The sequence below is a fragment of the Petromyzon marinus genome, unplaced genomic scaffold (genome assembly GCF_048934315.1).
Source record: "Petromyzon marinus isolate PM22_M1 ecotype Great Lakes invasive population unplaced genomic scaffold, UKy_Petmar_22M1.pri1.0 PM_Scaffold_31, whole genome shotgun sequence".
NCBI classification, from domain to species: Eukaryota; Metazoa; Chordata; class Hyperoartia; order Petromyzontiformes; family Petromyzontidae; genus Petromyzon; species Petromyzon marinus.
This window is the reverse complement of record NW_027423291.1, coordinates 467,366-494,362: the sequence shown is the minus strand read 5'-3', so window position 1 is coordinate 494,362 and position 26,997 is coordinate 467,366. Positions and strand designations below refer to the sequence as shown.

The 26,997-nt window shown below is 47.5% G+C and overlaps 1 protein-coding gene and 1 long non-coding RNA gene across 2 annotated transcripts; both read right to left on the bottom strand.

The window, feature by feature from the left end:
• Positions 1-582: 582 nt before the first annotated feature.
• LOC142923176 (uncharacterized) lies at positions 583-4,887 on the bottom strand. The gene is made up of 3 exons (XR_012940574.1): positions 4,780-4,887; positions 2,294-2,386; positions 583-1,413 (listed from the first exon to the last, which is right to left on the bottom strand). It is a non-coding gene; the product is annotated as an uncharacterized LOC142923176 (long non-coding RNA).
• A 9,855-nt stretch (positions 4,888-14,742) lies between these two features.
• LOC142923162 (uncharacterized) lies at positions 14,743-20,903 on the bottom strand. The gene is made up of 2 exons (XM_076064095.1): positions 20,661-20,903; positions 14,743-17,296 (listed from the first exon to the last, which is right to left on the bottom strand). Exons 1-2 carry the CDS (start codon positions 20,842-20,844, stop codon positions 16,644-16,646), a joined length of 837 nt encoding a protein of 278 aa, XP_075920210.1. The 5' UTR covers positions 20,845-20,903; the 3' UTR covers positions 14,743-16,643.
• Between the last annotated feature and the right edge of the window lie 6,094 nt (positions 20,904-26,997).

The following is a 26,997-nucleotide window of genomic DNA, read 5'->3' as shown; positions in this document are numbered from 1 at the left end:
TGCCTCCAAAGAGTATGTCTGCGACTCAATTGAACCGACTACACAATGGTGCAAAGGTCAGTAAAGTGACCGAGGCCACCAGGTGCTGTACCAGTATACCACATCAGATTAACAAGGGGCTCAGTGGTGGCAACAAGTTATCCCCTTCACCTGGAATGCAGGAGGTCGTGGGTTCGATTCCAACCCCAACGCCTGGATATTTGGAGTTTGCATATTCTCCCCGTGGTGGCGTGGGTTTTTCTCTGGATCCTCGAGTTTTTTTCCCTCCACATTTAGAAATATGCGTTTACAGTATTTGGCTGCTACAAATTTCCACGTGATAAGCCACTTCGTTGAGCTATGATTTGTGGCCAGGTTGCTTTTGAAAAATAGCTATATAGCTCAGTGGTCCTTACTTGGTACAATAAAATAAAAATCTGCCGATTCCTGGAGTTATACTATAGGAAGGCCTGGGTACCCAAGGGACCAGGTTACACCATTTGTCAGTTCAATGAAAAATCGACAAACAATAAATCCAACAAACACACCCAGTGCTGAAATGCACTGAAAAACAGTAAATGTACCAGAATGAAGCAGTAGACATCTTGTCAAGTTGTATTTATACAACAAAGATAACTAAAGAAAAATAACCAAATCCACAATTAGATGTGGATGTGATAATAAAGTAAAGCCCTTCTGGATAATGGACACCCTATGCCCTGTCGGTCGTGTTGATTTTTTACCATATTTCACCACGCCGACTAGTGCGGGTTGGTGAAGCGAGGGGGGCAGAACTGATTCATTTGTCACTCGCCTCTGGATTTAGTCCATGGGTGTGTAGTGATGTGCGCTAAACACTGTGCAATTGGACGACCCCACATGCCCTGGGCACCCTTTCGCATGAGATATTCAAACACAATCTATTTTGCAGGTGAAATATTTCTGAAATAAAAATGCAATGAAGGAAAACAGAGAAACTGCCATGACACGGTGCACAGGTGTGAATTAATATATTATAATAATCAGTCACACGACTGACCATACAAGGCAAGCACACCATGGTGGTGCTCGCTTCATCCACCCAGCAACACACTTCAGCGCAATTGTTTCCCAGCGCCTATCTCGTGACTCGGTATGGGAATCGCTGCGGCGGTGTCCGCTCGTGCAGCTCCATGCGACCCACAGCAGACGAGCGCTCCCTATAGAGGATCCACGGTCGCGCGTCGTCTATGCCTACAGCACGAGCTCCGACACAAACATCCCCCATGGAGCTCCACAGACTGGTGGGGCAAGTGCTGTTATTGAGCTCCTATGAATGAAGCAGTACACATCTATGAAGGCCGCTGTTAAGTGTCGAGTCGCCCCGCGTCTCTCGCCCCTGACGCGGCCCAGTTCCCCGTGTAGACTCCTCTGCTGTGCTCTCAGCCTCTGGCCCTTACGCAGCAGAAAGGAGAGGGGTGGAGGGGTGACGGGAGGAGTGAAAGGAGCGTTGAGGGGAGGGTTGGGGGGAGGATCGGTGGGAGGGGTGGGAGGGGTGGGGTGGGGTGGGTGGTGTGGGGTGGGTGGGGTGGGGTGGGTGGGTGGGGTGGATGGGGTGGGGTGGGTGGGGTGGGGTGCCCATTGCTTTCTTCGGCCCCTCCCCCCACCTCTGCTACTTATTTTAAGCCTCTGTCTGTTCATCCATCCGGCTCCTTTTTTCTTGCTTCTCTGTCCGTCTTTCCTCTTCTTACCTCTTGTGTCCCTGTATATGTATTTCTGCTATCTTATACCTCGTATTTGTTCACTCTGTCTATGCTGGTATGTTCAACCCAGAGGATGAACACGAAATTTAGCACTCTTCTGAAATTCGTGGTCTGCCAGGCAAGTGTCTAACTGTGTCGTTGGCCGACTGGTATTGCATCACGTAAAATTTTCTTAGGTTTTTTGAAATCTCGTCTCTCATCTTCTTGTTGTATTTACCTCCGTGCAGTTTAACACTCTCTATGTGTTGCGTTGATGTCACCTTATGTGCTATTTGTTTTTACACCTGATGAAGATCGCTTGTGTTGCGGTCGAAACGTCGTGCTTGATTTATTTTAATATAATTTTATGGTATTTCTACATATGTGACTTTACCGAAAAAAACAATGAGTTAATCAATGGTTCTCTGTGTGAGTGAGTCTATGTGTCTCCATGTGAGTGAGCCTATGGCTCTGTGTCAGTGAGACTTTGGCTCTCTGTGTGAGTGCACTCTGTGAGTGAGTCTATGGCTCTCTGTGGGAGTAAGTGGGTCTCTAAGGCCACCACCATCTTGCTCCCTGCCCAGTGCGTCCACCTGGTTGAGCTGCAGAAGTCTATTGTCCACCACTCCAGACTGCACAGATATCCGACGTCCACCTCCAGCACAGACACCAGCAGATTCTTAAACCTGGTGGTGGAAGGACACGAGAGGGGTAATAGTCAACCACCATTACCACCATCAATACCACCATTACAACCACCAAAATCACCGCTATCGTTAACACCACCATCAATATCACCACCTCCACCACAACAATCACAATCAAAATTACAATCACAATACTCTTTGGTTCTTTCGGTAAAGTCACGTAGGTAGAAAAAATAATAGATCACGACGTTTCGATCGCAACACAAGCAACCATCATCAGGTAAAAAAATATAGCGAGAAAGCTGCTGAAACACGAAGTTATATTGGCTTGAGATAAGCTCAGCCCAAGAGTAAGTGGGCGGGGCTAGAGGTAGAATTTGCATGTAAATACAACACCACATCGTGGAAAAGGAAAGAGAGACACAGACACCGAGAGACATCCACACACAGAGAGAGGCATACACAAAGAGACACACGAAAGACGCATACAAAGAAAAACACACCGGCAGAGAGAGACACCCACACAGACAGATGCAGAGAGAGATAGACAGAGCGAATTACATAATTGCCCATGAATTACTATGGTGTGACAATGCCTATTACCAATGTCAAAGGGAACATCAATGAATGGTAAATGTGGGGTAATATCCCCAGAAGAGCATGTAGACTACATTAAAAAATAAAATAATCAATCAATATAATATCACATATGGGTTCAGTTTAAAGTTTACTTATGAAAAATAATACTGAAATAATTGTGCTCCATAGGTTATCTTAATGGTAAAGTTACATAAACATCACGGAATCACTTAAGCTGACCATTTAAAAAGACATTAATTGCAAGATGTTGAGCAAAGGAAATTATTTGGAAGTTCATCTCACACCAAGTACATGTTACTATAAATCTAAATCTGCATAGTTCTCGATCAGCAAAGTCGCAAACATGTTTTACCACAAGCAAGGAGTTCGGTGTAAAGCTGTTAAGCAAATTAACCACTGCACACGGTTGTAAAGCTCTCTGCCTCAAAGACAGCACTCTACCAAGTGTCACGACGCAGCTGCACACGCCGCATGACAATAGGCGGAGTGAGTGAATCTAAGTAGACACTGACCCTGTCAAAGGGGATCCATGTCTAGAGTATTTGTGGCTGGTGCTACACATTTCTAACGTGATTAGCCATTTAGCTGATCTATCATTTGTGGACAGGTCGCTTCTGGAAAACAGCCACATAGCTCAGTGGGTCTCACCTGGTAAAATAAAAATAGTTTATAGAGTTCGTTCTGCCTCAACGCGTGTTTTCATAACGCCAATTGGATATAGCACGATGAATGTATTAGGGAACACGTTTTATGACACGGATGCTAAGTGGATATAACGCGATTGAGTCAACAGAACCACGTCGCGCGAGTAGGAATGTGCGGTTGTACGGCAGCCTGGGCACAGCGTCACACAAGGCATTGGGATGCTGCTGGATGCTTCCTGATGCTCCCCACGCGCCTCAGTCTTTGTTCAGCCGACACACGCATCTCACGCTGTTATCACGGACTGTGCTTTACCCTGTATTAGTCATTGTAACGAGGGAGTTTACACAACGCAACTACCGCGTTATAGAACACTGCAGTAAATATTGTCGCGGTGTGGAAGGAGCAATGAACGTCATCTTGTGGCATGGAAAGGCATCGCAGCCCTAGCGAGCAGCCAGAGACAAAGCCTGCACGCACGGCAAAGTTGTGATTGACCCGGGGACTATTAGCAAGTGACACGTATGGACTAATGGTTACTCTAAATGACGATGTTGACGTTGGTTATAACGTGCTACAAATATGCTGAAGGCACATCGCATTAGCTCTGACAAATAGCGGACTTTTTAAAGTTATCGTTTACAATGGTTAATTTGTATATCATGCCAAGTGAGTAATTTACGTGTGGACCCTGACAGCGGCACTCAATGTCCAACTCTTGCGAATGCTCTCAGGGGATCTTTACCGTGCGCTGCGTTCACTCACTCAGCCCCAATCTCCCTGTCGTGAACTCACCACTCACCCACTCACTCACCTCACCCTTCAACTCACTCACCCTCCTCACCTATTAATTCTCCTCATTAACTCACTCACCCTGCAATCCACTCCCTCACCCCCCCTCCATCACCCGGCACTCACCGCCTGTCCGTGACCACCTCTCCCGTGCCTACAACCACAACCACCACCACCACCTCTCCCGTGCCTACAACCACAAACACCACCACCACCTCTCCCGTGCCTACAACCACAAACACCACCACCACCTCTCCCGTGCCTACAACCACAAACACCACCACCACCTCTCCCGTGCCTACAACCACAAACACCACCACCACCTCTCCCGTACCTACAACCACAAACACCACCACCACCTCTCCCGTGCCTACAACCACAAACACCACCACCACCACCTCCTCTTGCTGCTGCTGTCGCGGTCTCCGCGTGGCGCCGCGGGCCCAGGGGGAGGCCTCGCGGCCCAAGAGCGGCGCCACGGCTCCCCCCCTCCCGCTCCTGGCCCCTCCCCCTCGTCCCTCCTGGCCCCTCGTCCCTCCTGGCCCCTCCCCCTCGTCCCTCCTGGCCCCTCCCCCTCGTTCCAACTGGCCCCTCCCCCTCGTCCCTGCTGGCCCCTCCCCCTAGTCCCTCCTCCTCCCGCTCGCGACGTGGAGTGATCTCGCCCCCACACCGCCCATCGCGCCGCCTCTCGCGTGATTGGCTCGCTTCGCGTCACGTGGGGAAGGCGGAAGAGGAGTATGGGGGAGGAGCTGCGCTGTTAGGGGCGGGGCCGTGGAATCACGTGGTTGGCAATGATTGACAATAAGTGGGCAGGGATGGCTGGTACGTCATAGCGTACGTCACATCCGGTAAAGAAGTTATATAAATAACGCCCCTTCGTGACGTGCCTCACACTTGCTTCTGTCCCGCGTGCCGTCGACACGAGCTGAGCATGGCGCTGCTGATCGTTGGCGTTCTGCTCTTGGCCCTGCTTGGGATGGAGATCTTCATTTATCTTCGTTGTACGCTTTCCATCTCAGACTTTCACCGCGAGACCACGACGCTGCAAACGGAGAGGATGGGCCAGCAGAATGTGGAGCTCTGTCAGGGGAACAAGACGCCCCATCTGAAGCTACAGTATCAGCAGGAGGAGTTGATGGATAACCGAGAGACTCTCCAGAGAGAGAACAGGGGCCTGGTTCAACAGCTTAAAGAGCGCCAGTTAGAGCTGGAGTCCACGAGAGTGCCTGGCTGCGAGCGTGCGTCTCTCCGTGCGGATTTTCTCCGAGACTGCAATGCAGCACAGCGGCAAATGTCGCTGCGCTGTAAAAAGGAAGGTCTCCGTAGGTCGCTGCGCATCCACCTGAGGGAGTTGAACTTCCTGAATCCACAGAGAGGGCAGGAGCAGTTTAGGCTGCGCGGGAAGCTGGCGCGTCACGAGTAAAAGTGGCACGGCGAAGTGCAGATGCGCAAAGAGTGCCGGCATCTCAATAGACAGCTGAAAGAGCTGAAATGCGCCATTTCTCAAATTTACAAAGATGCCACCACCACCAACGCCACTGCCACCGCCACTGCCACAGCTGCCACCACCGCCACCAAGCCCCAGAAATGAAGAGATGTATTAATTGGGTCCGAAAATGGCTGAAACGCAAGTCGACCATTTTAAAACATTGGGGCAATTTAGAAAATGACACCGCCCCAATTAAAACATTATTCACAAAGACAAACGTTCCCCGTATAGATTCAAGAGACTATTGGGGCAAGTGCTATTAGCAAGGAGCAGCACCTAAGAAGACCTCCACAATACAATCACAAGCACAAACACAAAGGTCCCCCATGTAGCCTCAACACTGTTGGGGAAAGTGTTGTACAATATATATTTATCTATGTTTAACTTATTTTGCATCACATGTAGTCAACCATACCAATGGGAGATGTTGTTAATGAATAGTACAACTTTTGGATTCCATTACAGAGAATCGTTAGTGAGTCGAACAGTTCATAAGTCTGAATAAAATAGTGTACTGTATTTAAATTCACATACTGGAAGTGTTGTAAAATGTATTACGGTTTAACAAAAATTTTGAAGCATTGTTAAAGTCATAACACGGAATATTATACATTTGCAAATAATACTGTAATAAATACTGTATGGTAAACAAAAAATAAAGTTACGTAAATAGGACAAGAAATATGTTTTTAATGTCACTTACCTTGAGTCTGGATGTGGGACCTTTTGTCGGGAGGGGGCATAATGAGTCCCCATAACTGCACACGGGAGGGTTGGGGGTGAACGCCCGCAAGCACACACACACACAACAGCGACAGTCATCCCCCGAATAGCCTAACCAGAATGTTGGGGCAAGTGCTGTTAGCCAGCAGCGCCTATGAAGGCTGGAATGTCGCACGAGGGGGTGCGTGGACAGCACCACGCCCGGCTGCCTTTGTCTCGCCAGTGGTGATATTTACACACCACACCAGGCACTTATTTGAGGCTGAGTCAATCGACGGAAAGCCCAGCAACCATTAATATAATCGTTAAAGGTGTTGGTCGTGAGTGGGAATCGAACTGGGATCGGTGGGATGGTAGACAGTGTTCACCATTGCACTATCTCTCCCCACACACACACTCACAGGGGTATATGCGTCCGTGCACACACGCACAACAAGAAGACAATATTCGCCGTTTGCCCCTAAGTGGCAGTGACATCACCACAGCGCTTTTGTGCGGTGCTTGGTGCATTTTGAGGTCACTTGAAGTGTCGAAGGATGGCTGGCAGGAAGTCATGAATAGACACAGGTACCATGGGTTGACTTAAGGTGATGACGGGCAGATGCAAAAGCCGTGCTCCCCACTCTGCCAAATTTCAGTGTTTCAGTCGTATAGCGCTCTGCTCATTGTTATGAGTGTCGCTCCACTGCCCTACGCTATTGCTGGAGGGCAACTGCCTCCACCTCCCCAGTAGAGTCTTTCATGAACCTCCTCCACATAGGCCTATCGCGACACTGCTGCTACCAGTCATCAGCAAGTTCAATCAGCTCCACATCCTTCTGTACCACATCAGTCCATCTCTTCTGTAGCCCATGCCGTGCCTGTTTAGCATGATCTATCCGCCCAAATTGAAGCTGCTTGGGGATGCGGTGACAGTGCATATAGACTTCATGACCCAGCCAATGGAGCCTGACTTGCCGGAAGAGCCCACTGATGAGCCTTTGTCTAGATATTTTAGGAAATTTTGGCCTCCTCACAAAGTCCAGTCTGGTTAAACCCTGGATAGATCGTAGGCAGGCTAGACCAAATGTTTCAAACCATTGCAGATAATCCTATAGAGAGAAATAAGGGAAGGCATAACTGTGGTCCAGAAGACATGAAGGTTTGTATGGAGTAACAGATCAGGTAGCTTCCATACAATGTTACGCAGCTGATGAAAATATAATGCCGCTCGAATGAATCGAAGTGAGACCTCGGCTCCCAAAACAGAGTTGGTCATGAGCACACTGCCCAAGTACGGAAATATCTCCACTCTCTCCACAACTGCCTCAAAATACATGGGGAATTGAGGGAGGGGAGCATTTTGATGATGTAAAATACCCAGGGAGGTGATTTGATTTTGTGGGGCTGATGGTAACGGCCCATATTTTAGTAGCATGTTCCGTGTTTAGATGGAGTGTCTCCAACTCCTTAGAGTGGGCAGTAATCACCAGATCATCCGCATTCATAATATGGTTTAACTATAGAGAGCCATACCATGACCGGACTCGTGCATCGATCAGCCTCCCATTATATCTATACCAGATATAAATTCTACTGGTACATCAATGGAAATCGTCTCATTACTAAGTAGTCAAAGAAAATGTTAAGTCGTGTAGGGGCCAGAGGACATCCATGTCGCACATTACTCACATATTCTATCATCCCTTAACTCCATTATATCGATTTCCCATGAGACACAGCAGTTGTTTTTCTATTGTTTATATATGCTTTTCATTACTGTAACTCTGTGTTTTTATTTAGCTTTTGTTATTTTGGTGATCCAGGTCTCTCTTGCAAATGAGAATCATCCTAGTCTCTTTAGTTCTCGCCTGTTTTAACTAAATAAATTACTACTTACTCCATTATGAACTCACCCACTTCCCTTACTTTATGACTCACATAAATACGTCCTCTCCTTCCTCATGAGTCATATATTGACCTGATAACTCAGGCAACCACCTGATAATTCACTGTGCCAACATCACTCACGCACTATTTCACAATCTCACCAATGACCTACTCATCCCATCACTCACTACCTTACTCACCATCCGCTTCCCTCATTGACCCACTGGTAAAATGGAAATACGCAGTCTAACACTCACGTGTTTAAAGAAGCTCCTTCGCAGGTTAGATTGTCTAGATGATTTATTTCACGATAACGTATTTACAACGCAAAAGTACGACTCACATGAACCTTCCCTCGTACAGTACCCTGCATCTGTTCCACCCATCAACACTGACAAAACTATATCCTTTGCCATCTAAGAGAAAGGACGTAGAAGACGGTTGAGTCTGCTGGAAGAATGTACCAAGGAAACTGCTGCAAGCTGCCAGGGCGAGGCTGCGTGGGTAGAAAAGGGAGAGCGAGGCCCGCAATTGGGGCGCTAGCTCGGAGACTGAAGGACGACTGCAGGTGGATGACATCGGGGCCGACTGTTGTACATGGTGGAAACCATTAAGAAAGATTGTTCGAGATTAATGTAGTGGAAAACACTGGGGCTGCAGATAGTCATACCCTTGTGAAGCGTGTGAGTTGCACTCTCTTCTCAAAAATGGAACCTGCAAAGAAGCTTTTGGTGGCAGTGGTGGGATACAGTCTACAAGTTCAAGAAGGAAGACCCGCCGAAGAGCTCCTGCAGAGAACGAGTTATCAACCCTAAGCGCTCCAGGTTTTTCAGACTCGGCAAATGGCGGGAGTGAGAGCCGGACCCCGTTGGCAGCCAAGTTCCCGATGGAAGTGGATGCTCCGCCAAAGACCCAAGAACCAGCATCGCCAAACAAAGAAAATTGGCGGCAGCTGTTGGACAGGTTGGACCACCTTACCTCAGTGGTGGATCGACTGATAATTTCGATGATGAAGAAAAGAGAAGAGGAAGGAACAGGTAGTGCGCGGCTGAAGCCAGATCCATCTCCACCATGGACCGCAATGGCGAGGAGAAAGCACCATAGGGCAGCAGCCATCGCTTCCCCCCGTCGAGCAGCAGGCGGGAACCAATCAAATGACTCAACCACAACTAGAAGCTGTTCAACAGACCTTGACCACCATGCATAAAAATACGGGAGGTGATTGTATTGCATTCATCAAAAGATTTGAAGCAGCTGTCAGAGTCAGCCGATTGATTGACGATGAAGTGCTACGACTGCTGCCTACGGTGTTGGATGACAGAGCACTATTGGCCTTCTTTATGATCCCGGAAAATCAACCTGCCACAACCCAACAAGGTTGTCAAGGGATGGCCGATGTTTTCTGTCCTGCGTCCAGCGCAAGGCAGCAATTTTCATCCTGGAGAAGAGGAGATAGCGAGCCACTGATGGCTTATAGAAGTACCTTGCATGCGGTTGCAGATGTGGCATTTCCAAGGATGGACATGACAACCTGAGACGTGCTAGTGGCGGAGCGGCTACAAATTCTCCTCTATCAAAGTGGCATTACATTGCCGATTTTGCCAGAGAGTGAGCAAACTTCAATGTAGTTTGCTAAATGCCTCTGGGCACACACAGATCCCAGGGCACCATGTGAAGTAGCAGCCCATGTGACAAGGGTGATGGAGAATGGAGGAGCAGGAGGACCAACGGAGCCAACAGGGACAGCAACAACAGGGACCGCCGCAATGCCCAGCATGGAGGGTGATCTGCAGGCGACCTTGGAAGAGATGGCTGTGGCCATCCAGGGGTTCAACGATTCAAGGTGTCAACTACAGCATCAGCGACCATGGCACAACCACGGAGGAATTCAGGACCATGCGGTGATGTACTGCTACCACTGCGGGAGGTCGGGCCACATCGCGAGAGGTTGCCGAGGGGAAGTCATCCCGAGACAACCAAGAAACACCCAGGCGTGTCGCCTGTACACCCAGCCAGATCACACGTGCACCTCATTTCCAAAACCCTCATCACCAACATCACTAGCACACCACTCGATCACATCGACCTGGAGTGAAACAACAGGGAAAATTCGGCCAACATCTCGGGCTAAGTGGAAAAAGTTAGTGAGATCGGTCGTAGCAGCAGCGACAGGAGCAGCATGGTGTAAACCGACCCTCCCTGACTCGCCGAGACAGGTGATGTCAATAAACACAGCAACGATAGAAAATGATGTACCACCCACAGATCATGATCTTGGGCTGATAAGGACCGAATGAATCCGATTGCAAAAACAGGATGAAATTATACAGTCATTGGCTGCACAGGCAGCTGAATGTGCTCAAACTGGTCAAAATGGGGAGCCATTCATCCCATGGCGAGGACTCCTGATGAGGTGGGACATGAAGATGCAGCGTTGTTGCCTAGTGGTGCAAAAACCCTTGCAAAAACAGTTGCTACTAGAAGTGCACGCCAAACAACAAATGCACTTGGGCCACCGAAACACATTGCTCACACTGCAGGCTCGATATTTTTGGCCAGTTATGTCAAAAGATGTACGCGAGCGGGTAATCATTGTCAGGAGTGTGCAAAAAGGAAACCTGCTCCCCATCCTATACAGCCTCCACTGCAGTCGATCGCAGTGGTGAGGGTAAACGAACTAGTAGCGTTGGATATCCTGGGTGCATTTCCTAAAACAGCAAGGATAAAATAAATATTTGCTCGAGGGGATGGAGTATTGCACACACTGGCTCGTTGCATGGCCGATAAATGACCAAACGGCTGCAATAATAGCAGAAGCCTTTCTCCATGGCTATGTATTGGACAAGGGCCCCACTGAGAAACGTCTAGCAGGCCAGGGTCAGAATTTTTCTACTAACCTGTTGCGAGAGGTTTGTAATATCGTGGGCACTAAGAAAAATTCGAACGCCACCATACCACCTGCATTATGATGGACAAGTAGATAGGCTTAACCGCACGCTGTCCGCAATGTTGTGCCATGTTGTAAATGGTGATCAGATGGACTGGGACTTGCACATCCCAGGGGTCCTAGGGGCATATTGTAGAGTGCCACATGCATCGGCCGGGCTCTTCCCCTTCTTTTTGATGTATGGGAGAGACCCTGAGCCACCTATTGAGGACCAACTGGTGGCTTTCCCTGCTAAAGTTGTGTCGTCACCAGCCTCCCTCAGACTGCCACTAAAAAAGCTCTGTGAAGCTCGTGAAGCCGCGATAGCAGAGTCAGGCAGATCGCAAATAGCAAACAAACGGTTGCGGAAATGAACGGAGACGCCTGTACCCTTTGAACAGGGTGATCGGGCCTGGTTACACTGTCCTGAGGTCCGGGTGAGAAAATCCGCCAAACTACACCATCCTTGGCAAAGCCCAGTGGAATTGTTAAAATCCTCTGCCCGCAAAGTGTTCGCATCCAAATGGGACGCCAGAGATGGGTGGTTAATCCGAGTCGCCCTAAACCATATAGAGAACTGACGTCACAAGGGATCGTTCAGGCTCACAAAGCCGTGTCCAGGGGCGTCGTGATGAATGCCAGGGAGGGGAGCATCCTCCTCACAGAAATACTGCCCCCGCACTCTCCTCTCAGGATCGACCGGAATGAAGATGGCCACGATGAGGGAGGCCGACGGACTAATTTAGAGAGGTGCCGAGAAGGAGTGTCACCAGGTCGAATGTGCTGCTCGACCACACCTACAGTACATATTGATGGCTTGTTGTAAATGTAGGGCTAATGATGTTGCGTATTGTTTGCCTAAGAATGTACACCTTCAATAGGGCAGCCCACGTAAGAGTTTGGTGATGATACTGAATGGTCAAGTTGGGTTGTAATGCCTTCCCCCCCTTGATTCAAGCGCCTATGTTAAGCATTAACCCAGAGGTTAAATGTTTTGTACTCCATGCCCACATCACTGAATCCCGTGTGCGATCCCAATGATTCCCACATAGAGTTCCCTATTACTGGTAGGAACGAAGTTGTAAACTGAGTGTACCAGCCTGCAATAGATGAGTGTACCAGCTTGCAATAGATTAATGCGTCCGTCCGTCCCCTTTCAATACTTTAACGAAGTGAAATCTCGTGCTATTGGGGTGTAAAAATAAAATTGCGCAAAATTCCAATGTTCCTACCAGCCCACCCTGCAGGGACCTGTTAAATTAGAGTTTTAGCCGGGACAGATATTTTTATGGGCAGAAGAGGGTGATGTAGGGTACTGTACATGGCAAAAGTTATAGTGGTGTCAGTGGAGATGGGTGGAAACAGGTGCATGGTACCGTACGAGGGAAGGTTCGAGGTAGAAGACGGTAAAGTTTGCTGGAATAATCTTAAATTAAAGCTTTCATGAATGCAGGGATTCATACTCTTTGGTGGAGACGATAGCACAGAGTGGTGTACCTTCTTTATGACTCTGATATTTCCATCCTACCTGCCTATGTCAGCTGTTATTTCCGACTCTTTGTGTCTCTCTCTATGCCTCTCTCTTAGATCTCTCATGCTCACATGTCCTTTGGATTGCACTCTCATGCCTTTGGATTCCACCACTCTTCGACATTACTTTAACATGCTAATCTCTCACATTAACATAGCCCCTTTCATGCCCTCTATGAGGAGGCCGCTCTCCGTTCTTACATTTACATGCTAATTTCTCACATTAACATCACTGGCCCCGTCCACTTATTTATGGCCCTTGGGCTACACCCATTTCAAACTCTTTTAAACATTCTGCCTCAACAGCAGATCATGCTTTGCCATCTGATGACGGACGCTTGTGTTGCACCCGAAACGTCGTGATTTATTTTATTTTATACCTACGTGACTTTACCGAAAGAACCAAAGAGTATGGAAGATACCAAGTCAGCTTCATCCCAATGGTGCTGTTTAGGCGAAAGTTTATCTATGAGTATATATAGGCTGGCTGACAGGTATGAAGTTACTCCTTTGGTGTTAATATACAACAAAAACAGTGATAAATGTATAACCATTGTCATGGGTGAAGTCTTCCCATACTGGATCAGTCATGGAGATTGTTTCACCATACGCCATCATGCTTTTCAACGTGGGTTGATAACGAAAAGGCTCATGGTCAGTTTGTTTGATGTGAACTATAACCGAGAATCAAACTCAAGTGGCCTGATTCATAGTGCAATGCACAAACCATTGTGCCACCGTTTCACTCGTATGTACAAGTTAACAGGGAAATTAAAAACTATGCCATGTTTTTTGTTTACTGTCAATAAAATGAGAAAATAACATTGCCACGTTGGTCAACCCGTCGTCTGAAAATTACGAGATGTACAAGTCAAAAGTCTTAGGTATAATGCAGACAAGGGTTTTGGTAGTTGGACGATTTCATAATGAGTTGCAGGTGACAATCCTAATCAAATGCCATTTTCAAGATCGTGTGCATAAGTCTGTTGTAGACAAAAACAACGGCCTGCTGATAAAGCATGTCCTGCATTCTTACATGTGTAAAGAAGCTCCTTCGCAGGTTTCATTTTCTAGATGATTTATTCCCGACGATAACATATTTACAAGGTGAGAGTGCAACTCACACGTTGCACAAGGCTATGACTATCTGCAGTCCCGGTGGTTTCTAATAGAGTAGATTAATCTCGAACAGTCTTTCTTGATGGTTTCCACCATGTTGATTTCCAACAGTCGGCCCCGATGTCGTCCACCTGCAGTTGTTCTTCAGTCCCCAAGGCATCAGCCCATTTGTGGGCCACACTCCCCCTTATATACCCGCACGGCCACGCCCTGGTAACTTCCAGCAGTTTTCCCCGGTAGATTATCTCAGCAGACTCTATTGTCTTCTACTTCACTTCTCTTGGATGGCAAAGTTTATAGTGGGGGCAGTGGAGATGGGTTGAAACAGGTACAGGTTACTGTACGGGGGAAGGTTCGTGTGAGTCGTATTCTTGCGTTGTAAATACGTTATCGTGAAATAAATAATCTATCAAATGGAACCTGCAAAGGAGCTTCTTTACACTGATGTGAGTGTAAGCCTGAGTACAATCTCACGTGTTGTTGCTGTCGAGTATTTTAATTTTACCAGTGGGTCAATGAGGGAAGGGGATGATGATTAATGTAGTGATAGAATGGGTGGGTCATTCTTGAGAGCATGAAAAAGTGCGTGAGGTTGACACAGTGAATGATCGGGTGATTGTGTGATCAGGTAAATATATGACTCATGAGGAGAGAGAGGGAGTATTTACGTGAGTCATAGATTTAAGGAAGTGGGTGAGTTCATAATGGAGTGAGTACCAGTTTATTGAGTTGAACAAGGCGAGAACTAAAGCGACCAGGATGAGTCTCATTTGCAAGAGAGACCTGGATCACCCAAATTACCAAAGCTAAATAAAACACAGAGTTACAGTAATTAAAGCAAACATACTATTTTCTTCTTTCGATAAAGCATATATAAACAATAGAAAGACAACTGCTGTCTCATGAAAAATCGACGTAATGGAGCTAAGGGATGATAGAATGTGTGAGTAATGTGCGACATGGATGTCCTCTGCCCCCTACACGACTGAACATTTTCTTTGACTACGTAGTTTGAGACGATTTCCATGGATGTACCAGTAGAATTTATCTGGTATATATATAATGGGAGGCTGATCGATGCCTGAGCCGGTCATGGTATGGCTCTCTATTGTTAAACCATATTATGAATGCGGATGATCTGGTGATTACTGCCCACTCTAAGGAGAAGTTGGAGACACTACAGCTAAACATGAAGCATGCTACTAAAATATGGGCCGTTACCATCAGCCCCACGAAAACAAATCACCTCCCTGGGTATTTTACATCATAAAAATGCTCCCTTCCTCAATTTCTCATGTATTTGGGGCACCTGAGGAGAGAGTGGAGTGGGCAGTGTGCTGATGATCAAGTCCGTTTTGGGAGCCGAGGTCTCATTTAAAATAATTCGAGCAGCATTATATTTTCATCAACTGCTCAACAGTGTGGAAGCTACCTGGCATGTCACTCCATAAAAATCTTCATGTCTTCTCGGCCACAGTTATACCCTTCCTTATCTCTCTCGAAAGGAACATTAAGGTTAGCTTGCCTACGATCTATTCAGGGTTTAACCAGACTGGACTTTGTAAGCTCACAGATTCCTAGAATATCTGGACAAATGCCCATCTGTGGGCTCCTCCAGCAAGCGAGGCTGCGTTGATTGTGTCATGCAGTCCGTATGCAGTCACGGCATCCCCAAGCAGCTTCAATTTGGCTGGATAGATGGTGCTAAATGGGCGTGGTACGGGGTAGAGAAGAGATGGACTGATGTGGTGCAGAAGGATGTGGAGCTGATTGGACTTATTGATGACTGGTATCAGCAGTGTCATGATCGGCTTCTGTGGAGGAGGTTCATGAAAGGTGCTGCTGGGGAAGTGGAGGCAGTTGCCCTCCAGCAACAGCATAGGGCAGAGGAGCGAGGCTCAAAACAACGAGCAGAGCGCCAAACAACTGACACAAATAAAGTTGGCACAGTGGGGAGCACGGCTGTTGCATCTGCCCATCATCTTCCTAAGTCAATCCATGGCACCTGCGTCTATTACATGACCTCCTGCCAGCCAGCCTTCGACACTTCACGTGGCCTCAAAATGCACCGAGCATGGCACAAGTGCTGTGGTGATGTCACCGCCACTTAGGGGTGAACGACGGTTGTCGCGTTGTTGTTGTGCGTGTGTGCACGGACGCATGCACGCCTGTGAGTCTCGTGTATGGAGAGATAAAGAGAGGCAGCCGGGCAGGGTGCTGGCCATTCACCCCGTGTGCCATTCAGAGCTTCATAGGCGCTTGCCCCAACATTCTGGTAAGGCTATACAGCGGATGATTGTCGCTGTTGTGTGTGTGTATGGACGTTCACCCCCCTCCCACCGCCCCCGTGTGTGCAGGGACTCATTACGCCCCCTCCCGACAAGCAGACCGGCATCCGGACTAAAGGTAAGTGACAATAACATATTTTTTTTCCATTTAAGTAACTTTATGTTTTGCTCACAATACAGTATTTATTAGAGTGTTGCATGCAAATGTACAATATTTTGTCTTATATATGACTTAGTTGATGTTCTATGGGGTATGTTTGTCTTTCTGAGTAATGTTTTAATTAGGGTGGTGTCATTTTCACAATTTCCCCAATATTTTTAAATGGCCGACTTGCGCTTCAGCAATTTTCGGAACCAATGGCTAAATCTCTTCATCTTCTTGGGCTTGGTGGTGGTGGCAGAAGTGGTGGTGGAAACGGTTGCGGTGGTGGAAGCTGTGGCAGCGGCGGTGGAAGTGGCGTCGGTGGTGGTGGCATTGTACATTTGAGACACGGTCCATATTAGCTCTTTCAGCTGGCTACGGAGATGCAGGTTCTCTTCTTGCAGCCTCTTTTCCCCATGCCACATGTCCTCGTGACGCACCAGCTTCCCGCGCAGCCTAAACTGTTCCTGCCCTCTCTGCGGATTCAGGAAGGTCAACTTCCTCAGGTGGGCGTGCAGCGACCTCCGGAGATCTTCGTTTTCACAGCGCAGCGACATTTGCCGCTGTGCTGCATTGCAGTCTCGGAGAAAATCCGCATGGAGAGACTTGCTCTCCCTGCAAGGCACTCTCGTGGGCTCCAGCTCCAACTGGCGCTCTTTAAGCTGTTGAACCAGGCTCCTGATCTCTCTCTGGAGAGTCTCTCGGTTCTCCATGAACTCCTCCAGCTGATGCTGTAGCTCCAGACGGAGCATCTTGCTCTTCTGACAGAGCTCCACATTCTGCAGGCCCATCCTCTCCGTAGACAGCGTCGTGGTCTCATGGTCAAAGTCTGAAATGGAAAGCGTAAAAAGAAGATATATGAAGATCCCCATCCCAAGCATGGCCAAGACCAGAACGCCAACGATCAGCAGCACCATGCTCAGTTCGAGTTGACGGCACGCGGGACAGAAGCAAGTGTGAGACACGTCACGAAGGGGCGTGTTATTTATCGTGACGTCATTACCGGATGTGACGTACACTATGACGTAACAGCCATCTCTGCCCACTTATTGTCAATCATTGCCCACCACGTGACTCCACGGCCCTGCCCCTAACCGTGCAGCTCCTCCCCCATACTCTTCTTCCGCCTTCCCCACGTGACGCGAAGCGAGCCAATCACGCGAGAGGCGGCGCGCGGTCGGCCCCGCGTCCGCTTCCCGCCATTCTTGCAATGGGCGGCGGGGCCGCTCAGGGTGGGGCGCGGGGCGCGGAGGCGAGTTCACTCCACGTCGCGAGTCGGGAGGAGGGACGAGGGGGAGGGGCCAGGAGGGATGAGGGGGAGGGGCCAGGAGGGACGAGGGGGAGGGGCCAGGAGCGGGAGGGGGGCGGAGCTGAGAGCTGCGAAAGTTTGGGGTACCACTACTTGAAAAATATACTGTACCACAGAAATTAGTTTATGTTTAGTTCGATTTAGAACATCTTTCCAATGGTTGCTTAATTTGAAACCAACTTCTCGTTGAAATTGTGTCTGTGTTTGTAGATCTGAATTGCCTCGTGAACAAATCTCTGATAAAAACCCGTGGGTTTGCAAAGAACCTTGGTATCGGAGAAAATTATATCGTGATCACCCACAGCATTGTAACAGTGATCAGCAAAGAATTCGTTTTGCTGTGTTTCAAATCTGATTTGTGCTCGTGAATTCGGTCAGAGACATGTCGCTTTGTCTCCCCGATATAGCAATCACCGCAGGTACAACTCAATTTGTAAACCCCGGGGTACTGTAAGTCAGGAATGCCATCCTTCACGGATGGGATCAGATCACGAATTTTGTGTACTGTATTGAACCGGACCTAGATCTTGTGTTTGTTTAGAATTTTGGAAATCTTTTTAGTAACGCCTGCTATATATGGTAGTGTGATGGTTTTGGCCGGAGTATCAAGTGGTTGTTTCTGTATGGAGGGAGAAACAGCTTGGCGGATGGTACGGTCAGAGTAACCATTCCTTTTGAGGGCCAGGTGTACATGTTTTAATTCACTGGTCAGGTGGTGTTGGTCCGAAATGCAATGAGCCCTATGGTATGAAGTTTTGATGAGAGAATTCTTTTGGGCTGGGTGGTGGTGGGAATCAGGTTTCAAGTAGGAATCTGTGTGGGTGGGTTTCCTGTAGACAGAATGCCCCAATGAGCCATCAGGTCTCCTCTCAAACAGAACATCTAAGAATGGTAGCTTAAATTTCGATTTAAAGTTTTCGTGACTGCAAGGATTCATCTTCTTTGGTTCTTTCGGTAAAGTCACGTAGAATGAGAATAAAATAATAAATTGATAAAATAAAATAACACAATAATATTCTCACGACGTTTCGGCCACAACACAAGCGGCCTTCATCAGGTGAAGGGGACGAGACTGTCTGGAGGACAGCGCTGGAGTGAGAAAGCCACGCTGAGATCGCGATCTTTAAGCTGTGAGAAGAAACAAAGCGCCTTGACAAAGGAATTAGCATTTAATTTAGCATTGAAATGGCTGAGTGATTAGCTTGTGACTGGTCACAGAAAAGGCTATATTAAAGTTAAAGCATACACATCCGCAAAGGCACCCCTTGACAAAGGAATTAGCATAGAATTTAGCATTGAAATAGCTAAGTTAAAGTATACACATCCGCAGAGGCACTCCTTGACAAAGGAATTAGCATAGAATTTAGCATTGAAATAGCTGAATGATTAGCTTGTAACTGGTCACAGAAATAGCTATGTTAAAGTTAGAGCATATACATTCACCGAGGCACCTAGTACAAATCAAACAGGAGAATTTAGCATTGAAATAACTAGGCGAATTTAGCATTGAAATAACTGAGTGATTAGCTTGTGACTGGTCACAGAAATGGCTGTTGAAGTTAAGGCCTACACATCTGAGCTATTCACTGTAACTGGGTATACAATACAATATATAATGAATACTATATCATGAACCAAAAAAAATACTAAAATATAAATTACCTCAATGTTATCAATAAACTCTATATTCTCCAATCAGCTAAGCTACCAACAATAAGTCGTTATATATCACAATGCTATATGGCGAAAAATGGGTGGATTCTTACCCTCAACTTTAGCACCACGGATAGCTACGGGTCCCGTTGAGACGGACGAGTTCATCGATGGTCGGAACAGAGGAGGGGGAGAGAGACAGCTGCGAGGCGCTGTTATACTCCATGTTGTAAACCATACCATTAACCACGGTTAAGCTATCCGTGTTGCTAAAGTTGAGGGTGGATTCTTACCCTCAACTTTAGCAACACGGATAGCTTAACCGTGGTTAATGGTATGGTTTACAACATGGAGTATAACAGCGCCTCGCAGCTGTCTCTCTCCTCCTCCTCTGTTCCGACCATCGATGAACTCGTCCGTCTGAACGGGACCCGTAGCTATCCGTGGTGCTAAAGTTGAGCGTAAGAATCCACCCATTTTTCGCCATATAGCATTGTGATATATAACGACTTATTGTTGGTAGCTTAGCTGATTGGAGAATATAGAGTTTATTGAAAACATTGAGGTAATTTAAATTTTTGTATTTTTTATTGGTTCAGTATATAGTATTCATTATATATTGTATTGTATACCCAGTTACTGTGATTAGCTCAGATGTGTAGGCCTTAACTTCAACATAGCCATTTCTGTGACCAGTCACAAGCTAATCACTCAGTTATTTCAATGCTAAATTCGCCTAGTTATTTCAATGCTACATTCTCTTGTTTGATTTGTACTAGGTGCCTCGGTGAATGTATATGCTCTGACTTTAACATAGCTATTTCTGTGACCAGTTACAAGCTAATCACTCAGCTATTTCAATGCTAAATTCTATGCTAATTCCTTTGTCAAGGGGTGCCTTTGCGGATGTGTATGCTTTAACTGTAACATAGCCTTTTCTGTGACCAGTCACAAGCCAATCACTCAGTCATTTCAATGCTAAATTATATGTTAATTCCTTTGTCAAGGCGCTTTGTTTCTTCTCACAGCTTAAAGATCGCGATCTCAGCGTGGCTTTCTCACTCCAGCGCTGTCCTCCAGACAGTCTCGTCCTCTTCACCTGATGAAGGCCGCTTGTATTGTGGCCGAAACGTCGTGAGAATATTATTGTGTTATTTTATTTTATCAATTTATTATTTTATTCTCATTCTACGTGACTTTACCGAAAGAACCAAAGAAAATGGTAGCTTACCATCTTTCTCCACTTCCATGGTCTTGTTCTTCTGACAGAGCTCCACATTCTGCAGGCCCATCCTCTCCGTTTGCAGCGTCGTGGTCTCGCGGTAAAAGTATGAGATGGAAAGCTTAAAACGAAGATAAATGAAGATCTCCATCCCAAGCATGGCTAACAGAACGCCAACGGTCAACAGGGCCATGCTGAGCTCGTGTTGACGGCACGCGGGACGGAAGGAAGTGTGAGGCACGTCACGAAGGGGCGTGTCCTATATCACCGGATGTGACGTACACACATCCCTGCCCGCTTATTGGCAATCATTGCCCACCACGTGACTCCACGGCCCCGCCCCTTACCGCGCAGCTCCTCCCCATACTCTTCTTCCGCCTTCCCCACGTGACGCGAAGCGAGCCAATCACGCGAGAGGCGGCGCGCGGTAGGCCCCGCGACCGCTTCCCGCCATTCTTGCAATGGGCAGCGGGGCCGCGCAGGGGGGGGGGCGGTGGGGGCGGGGGGGGCGGGGCTGAGTTCACTCCACGTCGCGAACGGGAGGAGGATTGACGAGGGGGAGGGGCCAGGAGGGACGAGGGGGAGGGGCCAGGAAGGACGAGGGGGAGGGGCCAGGAGGGACGAGGGGGAGGGGCCAGGAGCGGGAGGGGGGGAGCCGTGGCGCCGCTCTTGGGCCGCGAGGCCTCCCCCTGGACCCGCGGCGCCACGCGGAGACCGCGACAGCAGCAGCAGCAGGAGGTGGTGGTGGTGTTTGTGGTTGTAGGCACGGGAGAGGTGGTGGTGGTGTTTGTGGTTGTAGGCACGGGAGAGGTGGTGGTGGTGGTGTTTGTGGTTGTAGGCACGGGAGAGGTGGTGGTGGTGTTTGTGGTTGTAGGCACGGGAGAGGTGGTGGTGGTGGTGTTTGTGGTTGTAGGCACGGGAGAGGTGGTGGTGGTGTTTGTGGTTGTAGGCACGGGAGAGGTGGTGGTGGTGTTTGTGGTTGTAGGCACGGGAGAGGTGGTGGTGGTGTTTGTGGTTGTAGGCACGGGAGAGGTGGTCACGGACAGGCGGTGAGTGCCGGGTGATGGAGGGGGGGGAGGTGAGGGAGTGGATTGCAGGGTGAGTGAGTTAATGAGGATAATTAATAGGTGAGGAGGGTGAGTGAGTTGAAGGGTGAGGTGAGTGAGTGGGTGAGTGGTGAGTTCACGACAGGGAGATTGGGGCTGAGTGAGTGAACGCAGCGCACGGTAAAGATCCCCTGAGAGCATTCGCAAGAGTTGGACATTGAGTGCCGCTGTCAGGGTCCACACGCAAATTACTCACTTGGCATGATATACAAATTAACCATTGTAAACGATAACTTTAAAAAAGTCCGCTATTTGTCAGAGCTAATGCGATGTGCGTTTTGCATATTTGTAGCACGTTATAACCATCGTCAACATCGTCATTTAGAGTAACCATTAGTCCATACGTGTCACTTGCTAATAGTCCCCGGGTCAATCACAACTTTGCCGTGCGTGCAGGCTTTGTCTCTGGCTGCTCGCTAGGGCTGCGATGCCTTTCCATGCCACAAGATGACGTTCATTGCTCCTTCCACACCGCGACAATATTTACTGCAGTGTTCTATAACGCGGCAGTTGCGCTGCTGAAGAACACCGCGTTGTGTAAACTCCCTCGTTACAATGACCAATACAGGGTAAAGCACAGTCCGTGATAACAGCGTGAGATGCGTGTGTCGGCTGAACAAAGACTGAGGCGCGTGGGGAGCATCAGGAAGCATCCAGCAGCATCCCAATGCCTCGTGTGACGCTGTGCCCAGGCAGCCGTACAACCGCACATTCCTACTCGCGCGACGTGGTTCTGTTGACTCAATCGCGTCATATCCACTTAGCATCCACGTTATAAAACGTGTTCCCTAATACATCTATCGTGCCATATCCAAATGGCGTTATGAAAACACGCGTTAAGGCAGAACGAACTCTATAAACTATTTTTATTTTACCAGGTGAGACCCACTGAGCTATGTGGCTGTTTTCCAGAAGCGACCTTTCCACAAATGATAGATCATCTAAATGGCTAATCACGTTAGAAATGTGTAGCACCAGCCACAAATACTCTAGACATGGGATCCCCTTTGACAGGGTCAGTGTCTACTTAGATTCACTCACTCCGCCTATTGTCATGTGGCGTGTGCAGCTGCGTCGTGATACTTGGTAGAGTGCTGTCTTTAAGGCAGAGAGCTTTACAACCGTGTGCAGTGGTTAATTTGCTTAACAGCTTTACACCGAACTCCTTGCTTGTGGTAAAACATGTTTGCGACTTTGCTGATCGAGAACTATGCAGATTTAGATTCATAGTAACATGTACTTAGTGTGAGATGAACTTCCAAACAATTTCCTTTGCTCAACATCTTGCAATTAACGTCTTTTTAAATGGTCAGCTTAAGTGATTCCGTGATGTTTATGTAACTTGACCATTAAGATAATCTATGGAGCACAATTATTTCAGTATTATTTGTCGTAAGTAAACTTTAAACTGAACCCATATGTGATATTATATTGCCTGATTATTTTATTTTTTAATGTAGTCTACATGCTCTTCTGGGGATATTACCCCACATTTACCATTCATTAATGTTCCCTTTGACATTGGTAATTGGCATTGTCACACCATAGTAATTCATGGGCAATTATGTAATTCTCTCTGTGTCTATCTGTCTCTGCATCTACCTGTGTGGGTGTCTCTCTCTGCCGGTGTGTTTTTCTCTATATGCGTCTCTCGTGTGTCTCTTTGTGTGTGCCTCTCTCTGTGTGTGGATGTCTCTCGGTGTCTGTGTCTCTCTTTCCTTTTCCACGATGTGGTGTTGTATTTACATGCAAATTCTACCTCTAGCTCCTTCCCACTTACCCTTGGGCTGAGCTTATCTCAAGCCAAAATAACTTCGTGTTTCAGCAGCTTTCTCGCTATATTTTTTCACCTGATGATGGTTGCTTGTGTTGCGATCGAAACGTCGTGATCTATTATTTTTTCTACCTACATGACTTTACCGAAATAACCAAAGAGTATTGTGATTGTAATTTTGATTGTGATCGTTGTGGTGGAGGTGGTGATATTGATGGTGGTGTTAACGATAGCGGTGATTTTGGTGGTTGTAATGGTGGTATTAATGGTGGTAATGGTGGTTGACTATTACCCCTCCCGTGTCCTTCCACCACCAGGTTTAAGAATCTGCCGGTGTTTGTGCTGTAGGTGGACGTCGGATATCTGTGCGGTCTGGAGCGGTGGACAATAGACTTCTGCAGCTCAACCAGGTGGACGCACTGGGCAGGGAGCAAGATGGTGGTGGCCTTAGAGACCCACTTACTCTCACAGAGAGCCATAGACTCACTCAGAGAGAGCACTCACACAGAGAGCCAACGTCTCACTGACACAGAGCCATAGACTCACTCACATGGAGACACATAGACTCACTCAAACAGAGAACCATTGATTAACCCACACAGAGAACCACAGAGTCACTCGCACAGATTCACACAGAGAGACATAGACTCACTCACGTAGAGGACTATATGCAGTACATCCTCGTCTTTTATGTAATGTGTTTCGCTTAGCGCACACCACACCCACTATAACTCGAGTAGCACATGACGGACTGCTCTTATGAGTGCTGTGGGTTTTGGCAGCATTGTTCTGTATTGCTGGGAGCTGTTGCTGTACCGGTGCGCACTGTGTTACGTGGCGTGTCATCCTCTTCCTCAGCCTTTGTTCCAGCATCTGTGTGTAGTGTCATCTCACTCACTCCCTTATAGTTTTCACTCATCATATCTCCCTTTCACATCCTTTGTATGTATATTGATGAATGTAACACAATTTTTTTTATTATTATTTGGCTGCTATAAATGTCCACGTCATAAGCTACTTCATTCATCTATCATTTGTGGCCAGTTCGCTTCTGAAATAGAAGCTAATAGCTTAGAGGGCTTTACTAGGTAAGATAAAAATAGTTTATTTTTATTTTTTTGTGATTTGCTTACCTTTTCTATACTTTTCACTTCGATTGTGTTTTTGCATCGTTTGTTCTTGTAACTTTCTGTACCACCCCAAATGGAAATCTGTGAAAAAGGGCTTTTTAGATTCCTCCAGTATAAATAAAGATTATAATATAGATCTTCTACATATACACAACCCATTTAAAATAAACATAGAAAACAGTGTACTGTACTCTCAATTAAAAATAATAATGAAAGTTATATTGTGCTAAAACGGAGCCTCCCCCTTTACCGTTTTTCCTTGTAGAAAAGTTTTCTGCTTGACGTAAAATAGCTTTAAGCAGCAATTTTCGACAACGCAACCCCCGCGTTAAGCAAGGATATGTTGTACTCACTTACACAGAGAGACATAGACTCAAACTTGATTTGGCACTTTCGTGACTGCAGGAATTACTCTTTGGTTATTTCGGTAAAGTCACGTAGACATAGACTCGCACAGAAAGCCATAAACTCACTCGAACAGAGAGACTTGGAGTCAATCACACAGAGCCATCGACTCATTCAAACACAGATGATGATAACAGATACCCATGAACTCACATTGTGACCCATGGACTCACACAGAGACCAGTAAACTTACCAGACCCGTAGACTCACAGAGACGCATAGACTTACAGAGAGGTATAGACTTACACAGAGACCCAAAGACTTACACAGAGACCCATAGACTGGTGAGCGAGATTTGAACTCGGATCACCATATTTGTAGCACAGCACATTCGCCGATACACTACCGTTCACCTTACACACTCACACACGCACTCACATGCTCACTCATTCACGCAACCAGACGCTCACTTACACATTCAATCAATCACTCAATCACTCACACATTCGCGTTTTATTACATGTAGCAATATCTTCAGGAGCTAAATGTCAATTATTGAGGTCTGTTAAGATAAGCGAGTGTGTGGGTGTGTGGATGACATAGCAATAGTGGGTGAGTAGGTGAGTGAAGAGGTGAGCTCAGTAGCATGTTGCAGGTCTTCCCCAGGACAAGGCGGGTCATATTTAGGGTAACATGTTGATTGACTGGGTTGAGTGTTGTGTGTTTGTGAGCGAGTAGGTGAGCTCACTCGAATGTCGCAGGTCTCGCCCAGCGTTTTCCAATCAAAGATTAAACAGAAGAATGAGTGGTGGGATTTTTGTTATTGTTTTCAGGTGAGCAGCACCACCTTAACACAAATATCTGTATTACACCTTCATCCATGTAATAGCTGTGTCCGTCTTACACCTCCATTTTCTTAGAAGCCTCTGGATTTGACATAGGGTATCATTTCTGTGTGTGTGTGTCTGTGTGACCCAGTCCTGGACCTTCCCTCGGTCGACTCACCCTCTAAAGAGTACCTGGTGCAGTGTCTATAATAAACATCAGCAATTGGGAGAGACAAAGGTGGCCGCGTGCATGGTGTTGGCCACATCACATCCCCACAGCGGATTTTGGTGAACCATCAAACAAAGACGGTCGCTGCATCGCGCTTTCAGAAGAGCTTCTGCGGCCGTCTCGAACGCTCTTCCTTCTGATATCAGGAAGCCACTGGAGCTGTGCACTTTTACATCTTGATTGAAAACTAATTTCTTTAGAACTACTTTTTGTGCTGAGTTTGATGTCCTTCCCCTGCACCTCCGATTAGCACGGTTGGCTACGTTCCGTGCCAAAGAAGTTCAGCATACAAAATACATACCACCCCCTCGTGTGTTCCACAGCACAAGGATCCACAACTTGCCCTAACACGTCTATTGAGGCTACTTTGGTGACCTGTGTGGGTGCATAATTAATTCTCATTATTTAATGAAATGGCCTTCATCAACAAAGGACACGAGTCCATTGAGGGACGGGGACAGCGTGGGGCCCTTCGTGGAGCTGATTCTCACAACGGCGGAGGAAGAGTTGGAGGGATGCAGCAGAGGAGGGGGTGGCACCGCACGATGTTCATGCTGAGAGTGAACGTGGCACTAGGAGAGGCTCCGGAGTTGGGCCTCCTCAGGGCGACTGGCGATAGAGTGGAGAAGTCGAGGTGAGAGTGACTCGGGGAATGGGGGTGAGGTGAGTCGAGGGGTGACTCGGGGAGTGAGATTAGTGGAGGGGTGACTAGGGGAGTGGGCGTGCACCTGATTATGCAGGAATGTGAGTGGACTACCCATGCATTCATCATCATTATCTGCATCATCACCAGTGGTAAATCCACCTTCTGTGGCCAGACCACCAAGATTATATGGCCTTCCAAATATACATAAAGATACACCCTTCGTCCCATCGTCTCCCCTATCAACTCCCCCACCTACAAACTGGCTCGTTTTCTGTCTGATATCCTGCGA